General features: G+C 40.5%; 1 protein-coding gene across 1 annotated transcript in view; it reads left to right on the top strand.

The window, feature by feature from the left end:
- The window catches only part of MCTS1 (MCTS1 re-initiation and release factor), a gene marked incomplete at both ends in the record, with an annotated part of 52,583 nt that overhangs the window by 31,364 nt on the left and 1,688 nt on the right, over positions 1-19,531 (top strand). The window contains 7 exon segments of the mRNA XM_080718954.1: positions 3,152-3,587; positions 4,081-4,152; positions 4,155-4,170; positions 4,679-4,831; positions 5,353-5,450; positions 10,660-10,793; positions 19,306-19,373. Coding sequence (XP_080575080.1) covers positions 3,152-3,587; positions 4,081-4,152; positions 4,155-4,170; positions 4,679-4,831; positions 5,353-5,450; positions 10,660-10,793; positions 19,306-19,373 — 977 coding nt within the window.

Raw genomic sequence — 19,531 nt, 5'->3', positions numbered from 1 at the left:
TGTTCAGAGGTAGAAGGCCCCTGGCTTCCATCCTTAGTGCCAATAAACAAACAAACAAACAAACAAACAAAAACAAATAAATGAATAGCAAATCTTTCCTTGTGGGCAGATCTTCATGGGAATCTGAATGATATTCCAAAGATTGTTTTTACCATAGAATCAAGACAAGGTGAGTTGGTTGAACAATTTTATTTATTATTTATTTTGGTATTAAGTATTGAGCTCAGGGGTTTTCTATCTCTAAGCTATACCCCCAGCCTTATTTTATTGCTTATTTTGAAATAGGGTCTCCCTAAGTTTCAGATGGCTTCTCTACATTGCTGAGGCTGTCTTCAAATCTGTGATCCTCCTATTTTAGCTTCCCAAGTACTAAAATTGCAGGTGTGTGCCACTGGGCTGGTCTAGTTGGACTATTTATTTATTTATTCATTTATTATTTATGTGTCTGGGGACGGAACCCAGGGGCATTTGACCTCTGAGCTACACCCCGTGCCCTATTTTTTATTCTTTATTTTGAAACAGGGTCTCACGGAGTTGCAGAGGGCCTCACTAAGTAGCTGAGGCTGTCCACGAACCACGATCCTCCGGTCTCAGCCTCCCGAATGCTGGGATTACAAGTGTGTGCCACCACGCCAGGCATAGTTGAACAATTTAAATGTATCGAGCTGGGCACAGTTGTGCACACCTGTTATCCCATTATTTGGAAGGCTGAGTCAAGAGGATCTCAGATTAAAGGCCAGTGCATGGTAACTGAGGTAGATCTTGTTTCAAACCAAAAAATAAAAGGGCTGGGGGTGTAGTTCAGAGTTAGAATACCCCTGGGTTCAGTCCCCAGTGCTGCTGCTGCAAAAATGTAAAGTACTGTTTGTTATAATTATTTTAATATTCCCACTCCCCAATATGGACAAGAGAGTGGTTATCTAAAGAGACTGGTGTATTTGTTTTCCTGGTCAGTGTACATCTATCCCAACTCTTTTGGCTTTTTTTTTTTTTTTTTTTTTTTTTTTTTTTTTGCGGGTCTGGAACCCAGAGGCATTTGACCTCCGAGCTTCACCCCCTGCCCAATTTTTTATTCTTTATTTTGAAACGGGTCTCACTGAGTTGCAGAGGGCCTCACTAAGTAGCTGAGGCTGTTTGTGAACTGAGATCCTCTGGTCTCAGACTCCAGAATGCTGGGATTACAAGTGTCTCTTTAGGCTTTTTTTTTTTTTTTGCGGGTCTGGAGATGGGATCCAGAGGCATTTGACCTCCGAGCTACATCTGCTGCCCTATTTTTTTTTTATTCTTTATTTTGAAACAGGGTCTCACTAAGTTGCAGAGGGCCTCACTAAGTAGCAGAGGTTGTCTGCGAACCGTGATCCTACAGTCTCAGCCTCCCCGATGCTGGGATTACAAATGTGCGCCACCACACCCGGCTCTCTTTAGGCTTTGAAACAATATCTTCTCTTCCTTTTTTGCTGATCAAAACACTTGATTTGAGGTAGAAGAAATAAAGTAGGAAGAAAAGAGAAATAAATGAAGGATGAAGAAAATATAATGTTTGTGTTTTTTAGGTAATAAGGATTGAACCCAAGGGCATTCTACTCTGGAGCAACAACCCCCAGCCCTTTTATTTTCTGTTTTATTTCGAAACATTGTCTCACTAGGTTACTGAGGGTAAATTGCTGAGTCTGGTCTTGAGGTTGTGATCCTCTGGTCTCAGCGTCCCAAGTACTGGGATTATAGGTATGTGCTACTATGCTGGGTTATTTATTAGATCTCTCTTTTAAAATTACATAAGCAAAGCCAAGTGTGGTGATGCATGCTTGTAATCCTAGTATTTGGGAGTCTAAGACAGGATGATCACAGGTTCAAGGACAGTCTCAGTAAGTAGTGCGACTCTTATCAACCTAGGTAGATCCTTTTTCTAAATAAAAATAAAATACGACTGGGGGTATATCTGGGAGGTAGAATGCTCCTGGTTTCAATCCCCAGTGACACACACACACACACACACACACACACACACACACTTCCATAAGGAAAATGTGTTTTTTAAGCTGTTATCAATTCAATCATATTACAAGTATTGTTCATCTAGAGTCCATCTATTGTATTGAAAATTATTTCTCTTGATTTATAGTTCAAATTTTTTTCTTTTTTTGGTGGTACTGGGGGTGGAACCCAGAGGCTTTCTACCTCCTGGCTATACTCCCAGACCTATTTTATACTTTATTTGGAAACAGGGTCTCACTAAGTTGCTGAGACCCTCACTCCGTAGCTGAGGCTGGCTTTGAACCTGTGCAATCCTCCTGTCTCAGCCTCCCAAGCGTGAGGATTACAGGCGTGTGCCACCACGCCTGGCTATAGTTCAATTTTTAAGTATTAGGACAGGAAACTGTAACACAGTGACTTTGTGTGTGTGTAGTACTAGGGATTGAAACCAGGGGTGGTCTATGGCTGATGCTCCCCTTTTATTTTGTAATTACCATGCTGGCCTGGAACCTGAGGTCCTTCTGTCTCATGCTACAAGTCTGGCTGTACAAGCTAGTGACTTTTTTTTTTTTATTGGTACTGGGGATTGAACCCAGAGGAATTCTATCTCCAAGCCACTCTCTCCTCAGCCCTATTTTATTTTTCTTTTTGAAACAAGGTCTTGCTAAGTTGCTGACGTTTTCCCTAAATTGCTCAGGCTGTCCTGGAATCGGTGACCCTCCAGTCTCAGCCTCCCATGTACTGGGATCACAGGCATAAGCCACCACGCCCAGTGCAACCTATTGACTTACTTCATAACTCAATAGGGGCACTTTAATCTGGCCACTGAATAGGTTCACCAGATTAAAAAACCAGGCTGCTCAGTTCAATTCAGACAATCACGGACTATGTACTTTTAGTGTAATTACGTCCAAAATATTGACGAGGTATACTTACACTAAGAAAGTATTCACTGTTTATCTGAAATTCAACTTCAACCATGAGTCTTGTATTTTATTTGCTAAACCTGACCGTACCAACATTAACATAAAGCTGTGAGGCTTGTCTGAGTTCATGCTAGTCAGAAAGAGCTAATTCATTTAGTTATTTCACTAGGGAGCAAAACACATTGCCACTAAAACTTGTTTAGATTGTCAGTTGGTAGTAAAGAGGTACGGAAAAATTTTGACCTTTTGAGGAACCCGTAACTGACGCAACTGCCATAAATGCTGCCTTGACTGATTTCCCCGCCTACTCCATTCTTCTCTTCCCGCAAGTAGAAAGAATTGCTTTATCACTTCTTCCTTCTCAAGTCCCGCCCTTTCAGCTGCCCCCAATGGAGAGGAATCAGGTACCCAAAAGGAGCCGGCCAAAGCGCCGACGTGGAGTTCCGAGGAGCGGAAGTAGTCAGATTTCCCCGCGAGCCGTAAAGCGCGCCGGGCAGCTTCACCTTCCGGATAACGACACCTGCTCCGACTGTCAGTGCCGGCCTTCCTCGTGTAAGGGGACCTGCCGGACCCTTGCTAATTCAATTTCTTTCCCATTCCGGGCCCTTCCCTATCGTCGCCCCCTTCACCTTGGATCATGTTCAAGAAGTAAGGACATGCTGTGGCCTCCATCGGCTGCTCACAAAGGTGGTGGGGGTGGGGGTGGGGAAGAGGGCGAGAGCAAAGATTCTCTTTCTCTCTCCCCCGCCCCTGCCATCCTGACTCCCTAAGGTTTTCTATAGTACTCTGCTCTCACGCGCAACTTGCAACACTTTTTTAAGCTTTTCATCCCTACTCTTCAATCGGGTTTCGGTCCCTCCACTCCCATTTTCTTTTTCCTTACCCCTCTTTTCTTTTGCCCCCTCCCCTAAATCTCTCTCTTTCCTTGGGTTCTACCAATCACATCCTTGCACTATGATTTAGGGGCATATCCTCCTTAAGCTGAGAGGGGAGCCCTGCACTCGCTGCCATATGTTTATTAGTTATGAACTGAATAAGGGAAGGCTTGACTTCCTGGGTCATAGGAGTGAAGGAGTCTGGGTGACAGGAAGCTAGTGGCCTGTCATGCCTATTGCTTAGCTGCCAGAGTAACCTTGTCTTTAAAATAACGTGATTACTCCCATAGGCTATTCTGTTTAAGGAAGAGAAAATCCTTGGGAACTCAACCTAGTAGGTTTGCCTTCCAGATTGTGTAGACGCAAAAAGCAAAGGGGATCATGGGCAAAGGAAGGTGGGTTTTGTGCTTGAAGTTTTGAACAAAACCAGATAGGGATATTAGAAATCATCAACATCATCATTATCATCATCATCACTTAAAAATTTTTGGCAGATTACATAGCCTAATAGAGGCTCTTTTGGGGTGTAATTCTTGGTTTGGTGTTTTGTATCTTTTTTTTTTAAACACAGGTTTTACTGGTGGGAGTCTGTTTTTTTTCCCCTTGAGTAAGAGTTCCCAGGAAAGGCATTTGTGTAGCTGCTTACCGATTCTAGTGCAAGCTATGTCTCATTCCCCCAGATAATTGCTGTAAATATATAGCAGTTCATTTTAATATTCTATAAAAATGTTGGTTTTGCACTGGTCAGAATAAAAGGGAAATTATAGTTTAAAAAATTTCATAATTATTTTAAATGTCTAAGCCCTTTCTTGTGAATAGATGATTAATTAGAACAATACCTTTAGGTACTCTGATACTTTTGCTTAGCAATGCCTTTTTTTTCTTGCAAAAATCACTTGGCAGATTTGATGAAAAAGAAAATGTGTCCAACTGCATCCAGTTGAAAACCTCAGTTATTAAGGGTATTAAGAACCAATTGATAGAACAATTTCCAGGTATTGAACCATGGCTTAATCAAATCATGCCTAAGAAAGATCCTGTCAAAATAGTTCGATGGTAAGTCTTTGCTTTTCTCTATGTATAGCTTAGAGTAGCTGAATACTAAATGATCATGTTGCTCTCATTCTAAATGGAATTAACTTATATTAAATATTGACAGATTAATGATTGGAATAGAATAACTAAAGTTTATCGATATTTATTTTTCTAATATCCATAAAAAGTGTGGCTTTGTGTATTGTCTCATTGGATTGAATTTTTTAATTTAAGAGTTGGATTTAATTTAAGTTCATTCTTTAGAGATTAGATTTGATTTATTGAATTATCTAACAATGGAATTAAAATAAAATGTGAAATGAAATTAGTTATAGCAGGTCCTATATTTTTTTCCTCTGTTGGACTTGTATGATAGGTAAAACAATGTAAGCAATGCTTTTTTGGTCAGGATCTTTAGTAAAATAAAGTTTACTGTATCTCTGTAAATGCACATTTCATGTTGTACATTTTAAAGGATGTTTGACATACCTTCACTTTTGAAAGAAAATATCTAACTTGGTACTTTGACATTTGTCTTACAGCCATGAACATATAGAAATCCTTACAGTAAATGGAGAATTACTATTTTTTAGACAAAGAGAAGGGCCTTTTTATCCAACCCTAAGGTTACTTCACAAATGTAAGTCTTGTTAGAAATACGAATTTGGGGATATAGAAAGATACAAAAGGGGTGACTTCTGGTGGTTAATTTGTTACTTATTAGAGCTAGGTATAAGGAATATGAAATTAAAGGAGTGCCCATCTTGGGGTAAGTCTGAGAAATGCAAATTTTCTAATTATGCACTCCAGAAAGCCCAAGAAAAAAATTCATTCACTCAACAAATACAAATACTTGTTGAACATACTATGTAGCAGGCACTTACCAAGTTCCTGAGAATTCAGTTAAGCAAAAGCTGACATAGTCTTATCCTTATAAAGCTGATAGTCTAGTTAGGAAAATAAACAAGTAGGTAATTCAGCAAATATATAGTCATAAACTGTGATAAAGGATAAATGACATAATTCTATGTATGGGAATGCAATGGGTAAATGTGGGAGTCCCAGTTATTACTAGTTTACCGCCATGGTCAGATGATATGAAACCAAGTCTTGTTTATTTCATACTCACATTTGTATGTGTTAGGTTGAGTATATTACTTTTTATTTTTATTTATTTTTTGGTGGTACTGTGGTTCCTGGAAGCCCTTCTACCTCTGGGCTACACTCTCAGACCTATTTTATATTTTTATTTGGAAACAGGGTCTCTTAAGCCAGTGCGGCAGGCTTTGAACCTGCGCGATCCTCCTGTCTCCACCTCCCAAGCGAGGGGATTACAAGCATGGGCCACCATGCCCGGCTTAGGTTGAATATATTACAAAAGACTATCCAGGGAAGATATAATGCCATATGCAAGAAGTTTTCAAGTTGGAAGTAAAATTCTCCTTTTAGCCTGGCATTTTGCCCAAGAGGCAGAAGGAAAGGAAATAAAGTGGTACGTTCTGTTGTTGCTGTGGTTGAGTGAGTGAATTTGTCTTCTGGTGAGAGGAAATAAATGTTAAGTCCCTGGTGGTGCAGAGTTCAGGAATAGTAAACTTGTTAGGTAAGTCTTCAAAAGAGGTGAAGCATTTTAGTATTTTACAAAGGAATAATTACATAGCTGGTTGTGGCACATGCCTGTATTCCCAGTACTTCGAAGGCTGAGACAGGGGAATCAGAGGTTTGAGGCTAATATACAGTAATTTGGTGAGATGATGTTTCAAAATAAAAATAAAAATAAAATAGAGTTGGAGGTATAGCTCAGAGGTAGACTGCTCCTAAATTCAATCCTCATTATCCCCCAACAAACACACAAAGAAGAATTATAATTATTTGATTTCTTTTGTGTGTGTATGTGATCCCAAGGAATTCTACTTTTGAGCTACACCCTCAACCCTTTTTATTTATTTTTTTGAAACAGTCTTGCTAAGTTGCTGAGGCTGGCCTCAAACCTGTGATCCTCCTGTCTCAGCCTCCCAAGTGTTGGGCATGAAAGAAGCATGCCTATAATCCCAGTGCTTGAGAGGTTGAGGCAGGATCACAGGTTCAAAGACAGCCTCAGCAGTGTAGTGAGACTCTCAGAAACCTAGCAAGACCTTGTTTCTAACAAAAAGGGGAGGTTTGGGGGCATGTGACTCAAGTGGAATGCCCTAGATTCAAACCCCAGAACCCCACCCCACCAAGGCAGTATAATTTGGTAGTTTAAATTTTGAATTTGGCCAGGCGTGGTGGCGCACGCTTGTAATCCCCGCGCTTGGAGGCGGAGACAGGAGGATTGCGCAGGTTCAAAGCCAGCTGCACTGGCTTAAGAGACCCTGTTTAAAAAAATATAAAATAGGTCTGGGAGTGTAGCCCCGAGGTAGAAGGGCATCCAGGAACCTCAGTACACAAAAAAAATTTTTTTGAATTTGACCTGGGAATGGTGGTACATGCCTTTAATCCCAGGATTTAGAAGACCAAGTCAGGAGGATATCAGGTTTGCAATTTAGAGAGATACTGTTTCAAAATATAAAATAAGTCTGGGGAATGTAGCTCAGAGGTAGAGCACCCCAGGGTTCAATGCCCAGTACCACTAAAATAAATACATAAATGATGAATTTGAATTTAGGCAGACCTGGGTTCAATTTGTAATACATATCACTTTGATTTTTTTTTTTTTTTTGGTACTGGGGGTGGAACCCAGAGGCTTTCTACCTCTAGGCTACACTCCCAGACCTATTTTTATATTTTATTTGGAAACAGGGTCTCACTAACTTGCTGAGAGCCTCACTAAGTAGCTGAGGCTGGCTTCAAACCTGTGCGATCCTCCTCTCTCAGCCTCCCAAGTGCGAGGATTACAAGTGTGCACCACCACGCCCGGTTAGTACATATCACTTTGGCAAGTCACCTCTGCAAGGTTTGATTCCTTATCTTTAAATATGGATACTGTAATTTTATATCTCCATGGGCTTACAAGGATACAATGACATAAATAATATACTTAAAACAATACCTGAAACACAGCAAGTGCTCAGTGGATGGTAGCCATCATAGTGAATTAGCAACCATTCAGTAAATGTCTCCTACTGCTTGTCATCATGATTATCATTGTCGTTGTCATCATCATCATCATCATCATCAAAGGAGCAGGTATTATGAGGATGAAGAAAGAGAAAATAGATTGTGGTTTGTACATAGTAAATGCATTTATTCATTCAAGTTCTTTATAATCAGTAAATGTTTAAATTAGTTTGGTCTTAGGTTTAAATAAGTTTTTAGTCTTAGTAATCAGAAGACTTATCTGTTTCCCAACTAGTGAGGTTTAGTAGTAGGGCAGTAAAGTAAATAAATTTTACCTATTCTCATTTCTAGAGAGCTCTAAGAAGCTCAAAAATTTTCCTCTGCAGTTATTGTTAGAAATTCTTCAGGAATCCTTTTTTAGCTTATTGATTATTAGTAAGCACAGTTTTTAAGATTACAATAGAAGCTGAGTGTGGTGGTGTACCCCTGGAATCCCAGTACTTAGGAGTCTGAGAGAAAAGCACCACCTGCTTGAGGACAGGCTCAGTAGCTTAGTGAGATTTTGTTTCAAAATAAGAAAGGGGTGCGGTATAGTTTGGAGGTATAATGTCCTTGTATTCAATCCCCAGTACAAAAAAAATTAGATAAAATAAAACAAAATATAAAGGGCTGGAGTTATACTTCAGAGGTAAAATGTCCCTGGGTTCAATCTCCACTACCAAAAAAAAAAGAAAAGAAAAACAAGGAAAAGAAAAAGTAGTTATGGTGAGAATATATACACATAAGTTTGGAATACACAGAAATATATAACTAATAGTTACCTATGACCTAGTGCTAACTATCACCAGTGTATTGAAGTACTTATATCCAATTATTTATTGTGATGTATGTAAATATTTATATTTTATACATTTTTTGGTGATGGGGATTGAACCCATGGCCTTGCGTATGCTCAGTATGTACTCTATACCTCCAACCCCTTTTGTTCCATTTGTTTGTCTATCTATCTATTTACTTTTGTGGTGCTAGGGATTGAACCCAGGGGCATTCTACCTCTGAGTTTCACCCCAGTAATATTTTAGGTTTTTTTTTTTTACCTTTTTATTTTTTTGCGGGTCTGGGGGTGGAACCCAGGGGCATTCGACCTCTGAGCCACACCCCCTGCCCTATTTTTTATTCTTTATTTTGAAACCTGGTCTCACTGAGTTGCAGAGGGCCTAAGTAGCTGAGGCTGTCCACAAACCACGATCCTCCAGTGTCAGCCTCCCGGATGCTGAGATTACAAGCGTGCACCACCACACCTGGCTTTTTTTTAAAATTTTGAAACAGGTTCTTGGCTAAGTTGCTGAGGCTGGCTTTGAATCTCCAATCCTGTCTCAGTCTTCCAAGTACTGGAATTATAGGCAAGTACCTATTACTCCTTTTTATTTTTTTGTGGTACTTGGGGTACCACTGGGGCTTTTCTACCTCTGGGCTATACTCCCAGACCTATTTTATACTTTATTTGGAAACAGGGTCTCACTAAGTTGCTGAGAGCCTCACTCCGTAGCCGAGGCTTGTTTAGAACCTGTGCGATCCTTCTGTCTCAGCCTCCCCAGCGCTGGGATTACAAGTATGCGCCACCACACCCAGCATTAGTATTCCTTTTTAATTTGGGCCCTGTATTATATAGTATTCTCTATTATTAACAGCTTGTATTGGTGCTATACCTTTGTTATAACTGAAGAACTAATATTGTTACATTATTATTACTATTATTATTATTAGTAGTAGTAGTAGTAGTAGTAGTACTGGGGGTGCAACTAAGGGGCATTCTACCTCCCACCTCTGCCTCCCAGCCCTATTCTTTATTTGAAACAGTGTCTCATTGAGTTCCAAAGGGCTTCACTAAGTAGCTGAGGCTCTCTGTGATCTGCGATCCTCCTGTCTCAGTCTCCCAAATGCTGGGATTACAAGCATGTACCACCACACCCAGCTGCTACATTATACCTGGCTACTACATTGTTACCAATGAAAGTCTGTCATTTATATTACAGTTTACTCCAGATTGTACAATTTTGTAGATTTTGCCAGATACATAAAGACAAGTATCCACTGTTCCAGTATCATACAGAATAATTTACTGTCTGAAACATCCCCAGTGTTCCTCCTTTCCCCCAACCCTTAATAATCACCAACACTTCTGATAGTTTTTTATTCTGCTTTTATTCACTTAACATTATATCACGAACAGTTCCCTGGACATTAAGTATTCTAAAAAATAGGATTTTATCGTATGCTTGCATGACTTTTTAATAGACATACCTCAAGTATTTTATCTTTTCCTTGATTGTTGGACATTGACATTGCTCCTAGTTTATGTCTATTATAAATATTAGTGCTGCAAAGACTATCTTTATCCCTAATATATTGAATGTCCCATACTTTTATTAGGATACATTTTTTAAAGTAAATTACTGAGTCAGAGTTTGAACCTTTTCAAGACTCTTGATGTATGTTGTTAAAGTAGTCCCGAGGAAAGGTTTCATTTATAAGCCTTCTAGCAATATATGGGAATGCCAGTGTTCCTACCCTCTTACTAGCACTGGGGATTACATTTCTTCATTTTATATGCATTTGAGAAGTATATTTCTTCTTTGGGGGGAATTGTATTTCTTAAAAATAATTTACCAATTTGATCAGTGAGGAGTAGTGCTAGTTTTATTATGTATCTGTCAGTATTGTAATTTGGGAAATATCTGTTTGTGTTCTTTACCTTTTTCTGTTGAGTCTCCAGTCTTATTAATTTATACAATTTATTTCTTCTCTTTTAGATCCTTTTATTCTGCCACATCAGCAGGTTGATAAAGGCGCCATCAAATTTGTACTCAGTGGAGCAAATATCATGTGTCCCGGCTTAACTTCTCCTGGAGCTAAGCTTTACCCAGCTGCAGTAGATACCATTGTTGTATCCTTTCCAGGCACTAATTGCTTACAAGTGTATTTGTTGTATTCTTGTAGTTAAGGAAAGATATGTGAGAAGTACATTAGATGTACTTTTTTGGGAAGTTACTGTTTCTGTCATCTCATGCCTTTCTGGACACAGTCAAAGTAATGGAAAGTAACTTTTTATATTTTAGATACTAAATTGTGTTTCATGCTGCGCATGGTGGCGCATGCTTGTACTCCCAGCATTCAGGAGGCTGAGAACAGAGGATCACGGTTCTTGGACAGCCTCAGCTACTTAGTGAGGCCCTTTGAAACTTAGTGAGACCCTGTTTCAAAATAAAGAATAAAACAGTAGGGCAGAGGGTATAGCTCAGAGGTCAAATGCCCCTCGGTTCCATCCCCAGACCTGCAAAAAAATGAGTTGTGTTTCATATTAGTAGTTTCATACAAATGGAAACAAATTATAAGAGTCTCAGCTGCTGGGTATGGTGGCTTACCACTATGATCTCAGCTATTCAGAAGCTATAACAGGAGAATTAAAGCCAGCCTCAGCAATTTCTTGAGACCCTGTCTCAAAACACACCAAGAAGCCTGGCATGGTCATGCATGTTTGTAGTCCCAGTACTGAGAAGGTCAGACAGAAGGATCCAAGGTTTGGGTCTAGCCTCAGCAATTTAATGAGGCCCTTCACAACTTAGTGAGACCCTGTTTCAAAGTAAAAAATAAAATAGGGCTGGGGTATAACTCAAGGAAAATGCCTCTAGTTCCAACCTCGAGAAACACACATATACAGAATAAATTATAAAAAAAAAAACAAGCTGGGCATGGTGGCGCACACTTGTAATGCCAGTACTTGGGAGGCTGAGACAGGAGGATCACAAGTTCAAAGCTAGCCTCAGCAAATTAGTGGGAATCTGTTTCTCAATAAAAAATAAAATAGAGCTGGGGATGTGGCTCAGAGGTAGAATACCCCTGGCTTTAATTGTCAGTACTAAAAAGTTACAAAAAGAAAAAACCTACCAAGAGGCTAGGAGTGGTGGCATATGTCTATAATCTCAGTCCTTGGTAGGCTGAGACAAGATCGTAGATTTGAGGACAGCCCCAGCAATGTAGTAAGACTCTCAGCAACCTAACAAGACCTTATAGAATGCTCCTGGGTTAAATCTCCCATACTCACCCCCTCCAAAACCACCAATTGCAGTTGGGTGGGGTGGCATATGCCTATAATCCCAGTATTCGGGATGTTGAGACAAGAGGACCATAGGTTTGTGGCCAGCCTCAACAACATTGGCCCTCAGCAACTTAGATCCTGTTTTGTTTTTTTGTTTTGTTTTGTTTTGTTGTTTTTGTGATACTGAGGTTGGAACTCGGGCTTTTCTACCTCCGAGCTATACTCTCAGACCTATTTTTATACTTTATTTGGAAACAGGGTCTCACTAAGTTGCTGAGAGCCTCACTAAGTAGCTGAGGCTGGCTTCGAACCTGTGCGATCCTCCTGTCTCAGCCTCCCAAGTGTGGGGATTACAAGCGAGTGCCAGCACGCCTGGCTAACTTAGATCCTGTTTCAAAATAAAAAAGAAGGCTGTGTGTAAATCAGAGGTGAAATGTCCCTGGGTTCGATCCCCAGTAACACACACACACACACACACACACACACACACACACACACACCTAGTGCTATGTGCATGTATGTTTTTTGCATACTGAACCCCACTATCATTTATAATTGCAATGCCTTAATTAAGTAGTTAAAAATGAAATAAAAAGGGTTGGGGGTGTAGCTTAGTGTGGGATCAATCCCCAGTACCGCACACATATGCACATATACACAGAGAAGGCGCCAGCTGCCTTGTACCAAAGTAAGAAATTTTGTTATCAGACTCAGGATGCAAGCTGAAATTCTTGATTGCTAATTGAAACGATAGCAAGGTGCAGTGGCACAACCCATAATTCCAGCTTCTCATGAGGCTAAGGCAGGAGGATCACAAGTAAAAGAACATTCTGAGCAATTTAGCAAGACCTTGTCTCAAAATTTTAAAAAAGCTGGGTGCAGTGCTATACATCTGTAATCCCGGTACTTGAGAGGCTGAGACAGGAGGGTTGCAGATTCAAGGATGGCCTTAGCAATTTAGTAAGAATCACCAACCTAATGAGACCCTGTTTCAAAACAAAACAAAAGGCTGGGGTATAGCTCGTAGGTAGAATGTCCCCCGGGTTTCATTCCCAGTACCACATACATACATATAAATAAAAAGAAGGGCTAGGGTGTAGCTCAGAGGTAGAACACACCTCTGAGATTAATTCCAGTAACATACACACAATGATATAAGGGATGTGATTGGATCAGCTTTTTTTGTGTGCGTGTGGTACTGGGGGTGGAACCCAGGGGCTTTTCTACCTCCGGGCTACACTCCAAGACCTATTTTATATTTTATTTGGAAACAGGGTCTCACTAAGTTGCTGAGAGCCTCACTAAGTAGCTGAGGCTGGCTTTGAACCTGTGCGATCCTCCTGTCTCAGTCTACTGGGATTACAAGCATGAACCACCACACTCAGCTAGGATCAGCTTTTCTGACATCAATTTATCACTTGTTATGACTTAGTTTGATTCACCTAGATAGAATGGAATAAAAGAACTCAAAAGGGAAAGGAATTGAGGTAGCAAGTATAGATTTCTTCCCAGGCAAAAATTTTGTATTAGAGAAATATTGGCAATCCCCTGTTTGTGTATGGTGCTGGGGATTGAACCCCGGTACACTATCCCACTGAGCTAAGTCCCCAGCCCTTCTTTCTCATTTTGAGACAAGACCTTCCCAAGCTGTTGGACTCATAGGCAGGTACACCACTGTACCTTATTTCCAAATAGCCATTTTTTTTTTTTGTGGGCTGGGGTTGGAACCCAGGAGCTTTGTACCTTTGAGCTACTTCCCCCCATGCCAATCTTATTTTTTATCTGGAAACAGTCTCACAGAGTTGTTGAGGCTGTCTTCAATCCTTTGATCTTCCTTTCCCAGCCTACCAAATACTGGGATTAAAAGTATGTGCTACCCCACCCAGCTCCAAATAGATTTTGAGAATCTATTTGATTCATGATGTAGTTGACCAATTCAGCAATATTTCCATTTCTACAGTGATATTTCAGAACTGTATATCAAATAGGTTCAGGATTAAATAGGTTTCTGTCAATGAGTCTGGGCATGAGGCTATCTTCTTTTTTTTTTTTTTTTTTTTTTTGGTACTGGGTTCCTAGAAGCCCTTCTACCGCCGGGCTACACTCCCAGACCTATTTTTTATGTTTTTATTTGGAAACAGGGTCTCTTAAACCAGCGCGGCTGGCTTTGAACCTGCGCGATCCTCCTGTCTCTGCCTCCCAAGCGCAGGGATTACAAGCGTGCGCCACCACGCCCGGCGAGGCTATCTTCTTTGTCATAGGCAAAGTAGCCATTTGCCTCAGGTTGAGGAAAGGAGTGGAATTTGGTGGGAACAGGGAGATAACTATGGTGTAGGAATGCCATTGGAGTGGGTTGAGAGTATGTCCTTTGCTTGGTTTGGTGCCACATGCCTGTAATCCCAGTCCTCAGGAGGCTGAGACAGAAGAATCACAGGTTTGAGGCCAGCCTCAGCAACTTAGGGAAAACCTGTTTCAAAATAAAAAATAAAATAGGGCTGGGGCTGTAGCTCAGAGGAAGAATGTCCCTGGGTCCAATTCCAAGTAGCAAAAATAATAAGAGCCAGGCGTGGTGGTGCACGCTTGTAATCCCAGCATTTGGGAGGCTGAGACAGGAAGATCATGGTTCGCAGATAGCCTCAGCTACTTAGTAAGGCCCTTTACAACTCAGTGAGACACTGTTTCAAAATAAAAACTAATAGGGCTGGGGTGTAGCTTGGAGGTAGAATGCTCCTGGGTTCCATCCCCAGTACTGTCAAAATAAAAGATAAGTAAATAAGTGGTGTGTTCTGCGCTCAAAAGGAAACTATCCTCTATCGTGTTACTAATGACTAAGGGATAGAAGAAGTTGCATACTTTTATTAGGAACAACTTGTGTCAACAAAGATACTGATCACATAATAGGTCCCCAAAACATTTGTGGAACATTGAATGGATTAATGAATTGAAAACCAACAGAGAGCAGATGTGGTATATACCTATATGCCCAGTATTTTGGAAAATGAGACAGGGAGATTGTAGGTTCTTAGTTAGCTACTTATTGAGACCCTGTTTCAAAGCCAAACAAAACAAAATAAAAAAGCCAGGTATAGTGGTGCACACCTGTTATCTCAGTAATTGGGATGATGAAACAGGAGGATCGCTGGTTCAAGACCAGCCTCGGCAATTTAGTAAGACACTGTTTGAAAACAAAAATAAAATAGTCTCAGGTGTAGTTTGGTGGTAGAGTACCCTTGGGTTTAATCCTCAATGCCATAAAACAAAACAAAGCAGACAAACAAATCAAAAGAGCTGTGGAGTTAGCTGCTCAGAGGACTGGCCCTGGATGAGAGCCCTAGAAGCAAAAATGGGGGAGGGGGGATAGAAGAAGAAAAAGGGGAAAAAAAAACAAGTATAAAAGTAATGAGGACTGGTTATTCTTTTTTTTCTTTGTACTGGTGATTGATCCAAGGGCACTCTACTTCTATGCTATACCCCCAGCCCTTTTTATTTTCTTTTTTGGTTTGTTTTGAAATAGGGACTTGTTAGGTTGTTGAGGTTTTCATTCAGTAGCTGAGACTGACCTTGAACATGCAGTGTCCCGTCCCCCTCCCTCCCCCCCGTCTCAGCCTCCCAAGAACTAGGATTACAGGCATGTGCCACCATACCTAGCAGGATTGGTTACTTGTTTCATTATTATTTCTCTAGGTTGGTTACTTATTGGTAATGCCATGGAATCTTTTTCTTTGTGGTACTGGGTATGGAACCCAGGGGGTTTCTACCTCTGGGCTCTACTCCCAGACCTATTTTATGTTTTATTTGGAAACAGGGTGTCACTAAATTGCTGAGAGCCTCACTAAGTAGCTGAGACTGGCTTCAAACCTGTGTGATCCTCCTGTCTCAGCCTCCCAAGCGCTGGGATCACAAGCGTGCACCACCGCACCCAGCTTTCTTTTTCTTATTCAACTAAACTTTGTTGAACAGAAAAATTAAAACTAATAGGCAGCTCGGTGCAACTTTAACAAGTCTTTATTACAAAATCAGTAGGAAATAGAGAAGAAAAGGAAAAAGCAGGATGCTGGCCCGCATGTTAGAGAGCCTGAAAATAATCCTTTTCGGGACTCCAGCCTTTAAATAGTTTTTTTTTATTGGTATCTTCTTATCAGTGTTATCAAGGCAGTGGGTTAGTAACTTATTTCTTAGCTAGGTGGTGCCTCTTTGTCCCTGGACAGTGCACTTACTGAGTGCAGGGGTTAATAATCTACCTGGCCTTTGCTTCTATTGTATTGGGCAGTATTAGTTGCTCATCAACTATTGGTGCTTTGAAGCAGCACATGGAGTTTACCGTTCCTATACCCAGGCCAGGTCACACAGGAGACGAGGTAAAAAAAAAAAAAAAAAAAAAAAAAAAAAAAAAAAAAAAAAACGGCACTGATTGCCTCTAAATATTTTTAGGATTAAAGGCTTTATTTCTCTAAGGCAAAATTTTACAATAGGTTAATCGTTAGAACGAGGGGCAAAGGGAGAGAGGGACTCTGCATTGTAATAGCTGCCGCTCCTCCCTGCTTGAGTACCTGTGCAGCACCCAGGCTCTGACTACTTTGTACATTTTGGAAATTAATACCAAATCAATTTTCCAGTACTGGCACACTAGGACTTGAAATATTTTAAACTACACCATTAGTCTTCATTTAAAAAAAATTGAAGCATGGTCTTGCTAAGTTGCTGAGGGTCTTGCTAATATCTTGAGAGTATCACTGAATTGTGAGGCTGGCATTGAGCCTGACATCCTCTTGATATTATAGTTTGGGGGAGGTACTAGGGATTGAACTCTGAGCTATACCCCCAGACCTATCTAATACTTGAGAGACCACAGCCTCTCAAGTATTAGAATTATTGGATGCACCACCATGGTAGCTTTTTAGTTCTGAGCTTTCATTTAAATGGAAGATTTTCCTAGTACATAGAACCTTTTCTTTCATACTTTTCTCTCATTTCCTTCCTTCCTTCCTCCCTTTACTTTTCTTTTCTTTCTCGGATCTGGAGATGGAATCCAGGGGCATAAGACCTCCGAGCTCCAGCCCCTGCCCTATTTTTTATTCTTTATTTTGAAACAGGGTTTCACTGAATTACGGAGGATCTCACTAAGTAGCTGAGGCTGTCTGTGAACCACGATCCTCCAGGTCTCACCCTCCCGAATGCTGGGATTACAAGAGTGAGCCACCATGACCGGCTTTTTTTTTTTTTTTTTTTTTTTTTTTGAGATGAGGATCTTGCTATATTGCCCAAGATGGTCTTGAACTGATGGAATCATGCCATCCTCCCATCTCAGCTTTTCTTTTTGGTATTAGGGATTGAATCCAGTGGTATTTTACCTCCAAGCTATACCCCCCAGCCATTTTTATTTTTTATTTTGAAACAGGGTCTTGCTATGTTGCTAAGTGTCTCATTAGTTGCTGAGTTTGCCTTGAACTTGTAGTCCTCCTGTCTCAGCCTCCCAAGTACTGGGATTACAAGGTGTCTAACACCACATTTGAGTTAATGTGTACTTTTTTGTATTGGTGATTGAACTCAGGGGCATTCTACCTCAGAGATATATCCCCAGCTCTTTTTATTTATTTATTATTATATTTTGGTATTGAGGATTGAACCCGGGGCATTCTACCTTTGAGATACAGCCCTAGTAATTTTTATTTTTTATTTTTATTTTATTTTTTTCTTGTGGTACTGGGGATTTTTTTCTTGTGGTACTGTGGTACCCAGGACATTCTACTTCTGAATTGTACCCTCAGTTTTATTTTTATTCTTATTTTTGAAACAGGGTCTCACTAGGTTTATAAGAGACTCACTACTTGCTGATGCTGTCCTGGAACTTGCAATCCTCCTGTCTCAGCCTCCCAAGTGTTGGGATTACAGGCTTAAACCACCATGCCCGGCTTTTATTTCTTATTTTGAAATTGGTTTTCACTAAGTTGCTCAGGGTCTTGATAAATTGCTAAGGCTGGTCTTGAACCTGTGATCCTCTTTTCTCAATCTCCCAAATACTGGGATTATAGGAATGCACCACCATGCCCAGCTTGTTTTTTCTTGTACTAGGTATTGAACCCAGGAGCATTCTACCTTTGAGCTATACTTCTAGCCCTGTTTTATTTTTATTTTGAAACAGGATTTCACACTACGTTGTTGAGGTTGGCCTCAAACCTGAGATCCTCCTGTCTAATCCTCCCAAGTACTGGTATTATAGTTTGGGGGAGGTACTAGGGATTGAACTCTGAGCTATACCCCCAGACCTATTTTATTTTTCTTTTGAAACATGATCTCACTAAATTGCTGGGGTTGGTCTGCAACCAGCAATCCTCCTGGCTCAGCTTCCCAAATACTTGGATTGCAGGTATATGAAACCATACTGGGCTCCTATTCTATTCTATTCTATTCTGAAACAGAATCTGGATAAGTTGCTGAGACTAATCTTGAACCTGTAATCCTCCTGTGTCAGCCTCCAAAATACTGGGTTTACAGGTATGCACCATCATATCTGGCTTAATATAGCTTTTCCATAAAGCTACCATTCAAGCAAAGTGGGATGGTGCATGCCTGTAATCCCACTACTTGGGAGGCTGACACAGGAGGATTGCAGGTTGGAGGACCACCTCAGCAAGTAGTGAGACTCTCATCAACCTAGCGAGAGCCTATTTCTTTTTTTTTGTGTGTGTGTGTGTGTGGGTCTAGGGATGAAACCCAGGGTCATTTGACCTCTGAGCTACACCCCCTGCCCTATTTCTTATTCTTTATTTTGAAACAGGGTCTCACTAAGTTTTGGAGGGCCTCACTAAGTAACTGAGGCTGTCCGTGAACCATGATCCTCCTGTCTCAGCTTCCTGAATGCTGGGATTACAAGTGTGCGCCACCACGCCTGGCAAGAGAGCCTGTTTCAAAATGAAATAGAGCAAGGGATGATTTAGAGGTAGAATGCCTCTGGGTTCAAGTCCCAGTACTGCACATATATATACACACAGAATTGTAATGATGATGATGATGATGATGATAAAAATAATAATGCCACCATTTAGCTATCAAAACATTAGAATATTTGTATTTATTTGACTTGTTTTAGTATTAATTTGCAAGAAATGATATCTCCTTTTTGCCTGATACATTCTAGTTTTGTTGATATGGGGGTGTAGTATGACATTTGTCCTATAACCAAAATGGTAAGATTCATTCAGTTCATACTCACAGACTCTGCTAGGTTCCTAGGGTCAGCAGTCTGGGAGAAGATATAAGATCAATTCAGAGTGGCTAACTGATTAACATGATTATTGTGTGATATCTTTTCCTTCCCATGAAACACTTTTAGAGATAGTTTTCTTAGCTGTGCTTTCAGGCAATCATGGCAGAAGGGAAACAGCATGCTTTATGTGTTGGAGTCATGAAGATGTCTGCAGAAGATATGTAAGTCTCACTTTAGGCCCCCTTAGGTTTTGAGATATGGGTAACCAACTCAGGAAGCATCAGAATTACAGGTGAAATTTGCTCTCATTCATACCACATATTACAGAAGCCTCATTTCTGATTTTTCCTAATGTTTGGGAATCCTTTGAGATATATTT

The sequence above is a fragment of the Muscardinus avellanarius genome (genome assembly GCF_963383645.1).
Source record: "Muscardinus avellanarius genome assembly, chromosome: X".
NCBI classification, from domain to species: Eukaryota; Metazoa; Chordata; class Mammalia; order Rodentia; family Gliridae; genus Muscardinus; species Muscardinus avellanarius.
Note: the sequence above shows the minus strand (reverse complement) of the source record. Positions and strands in the feature narration are given on the sequence as shown.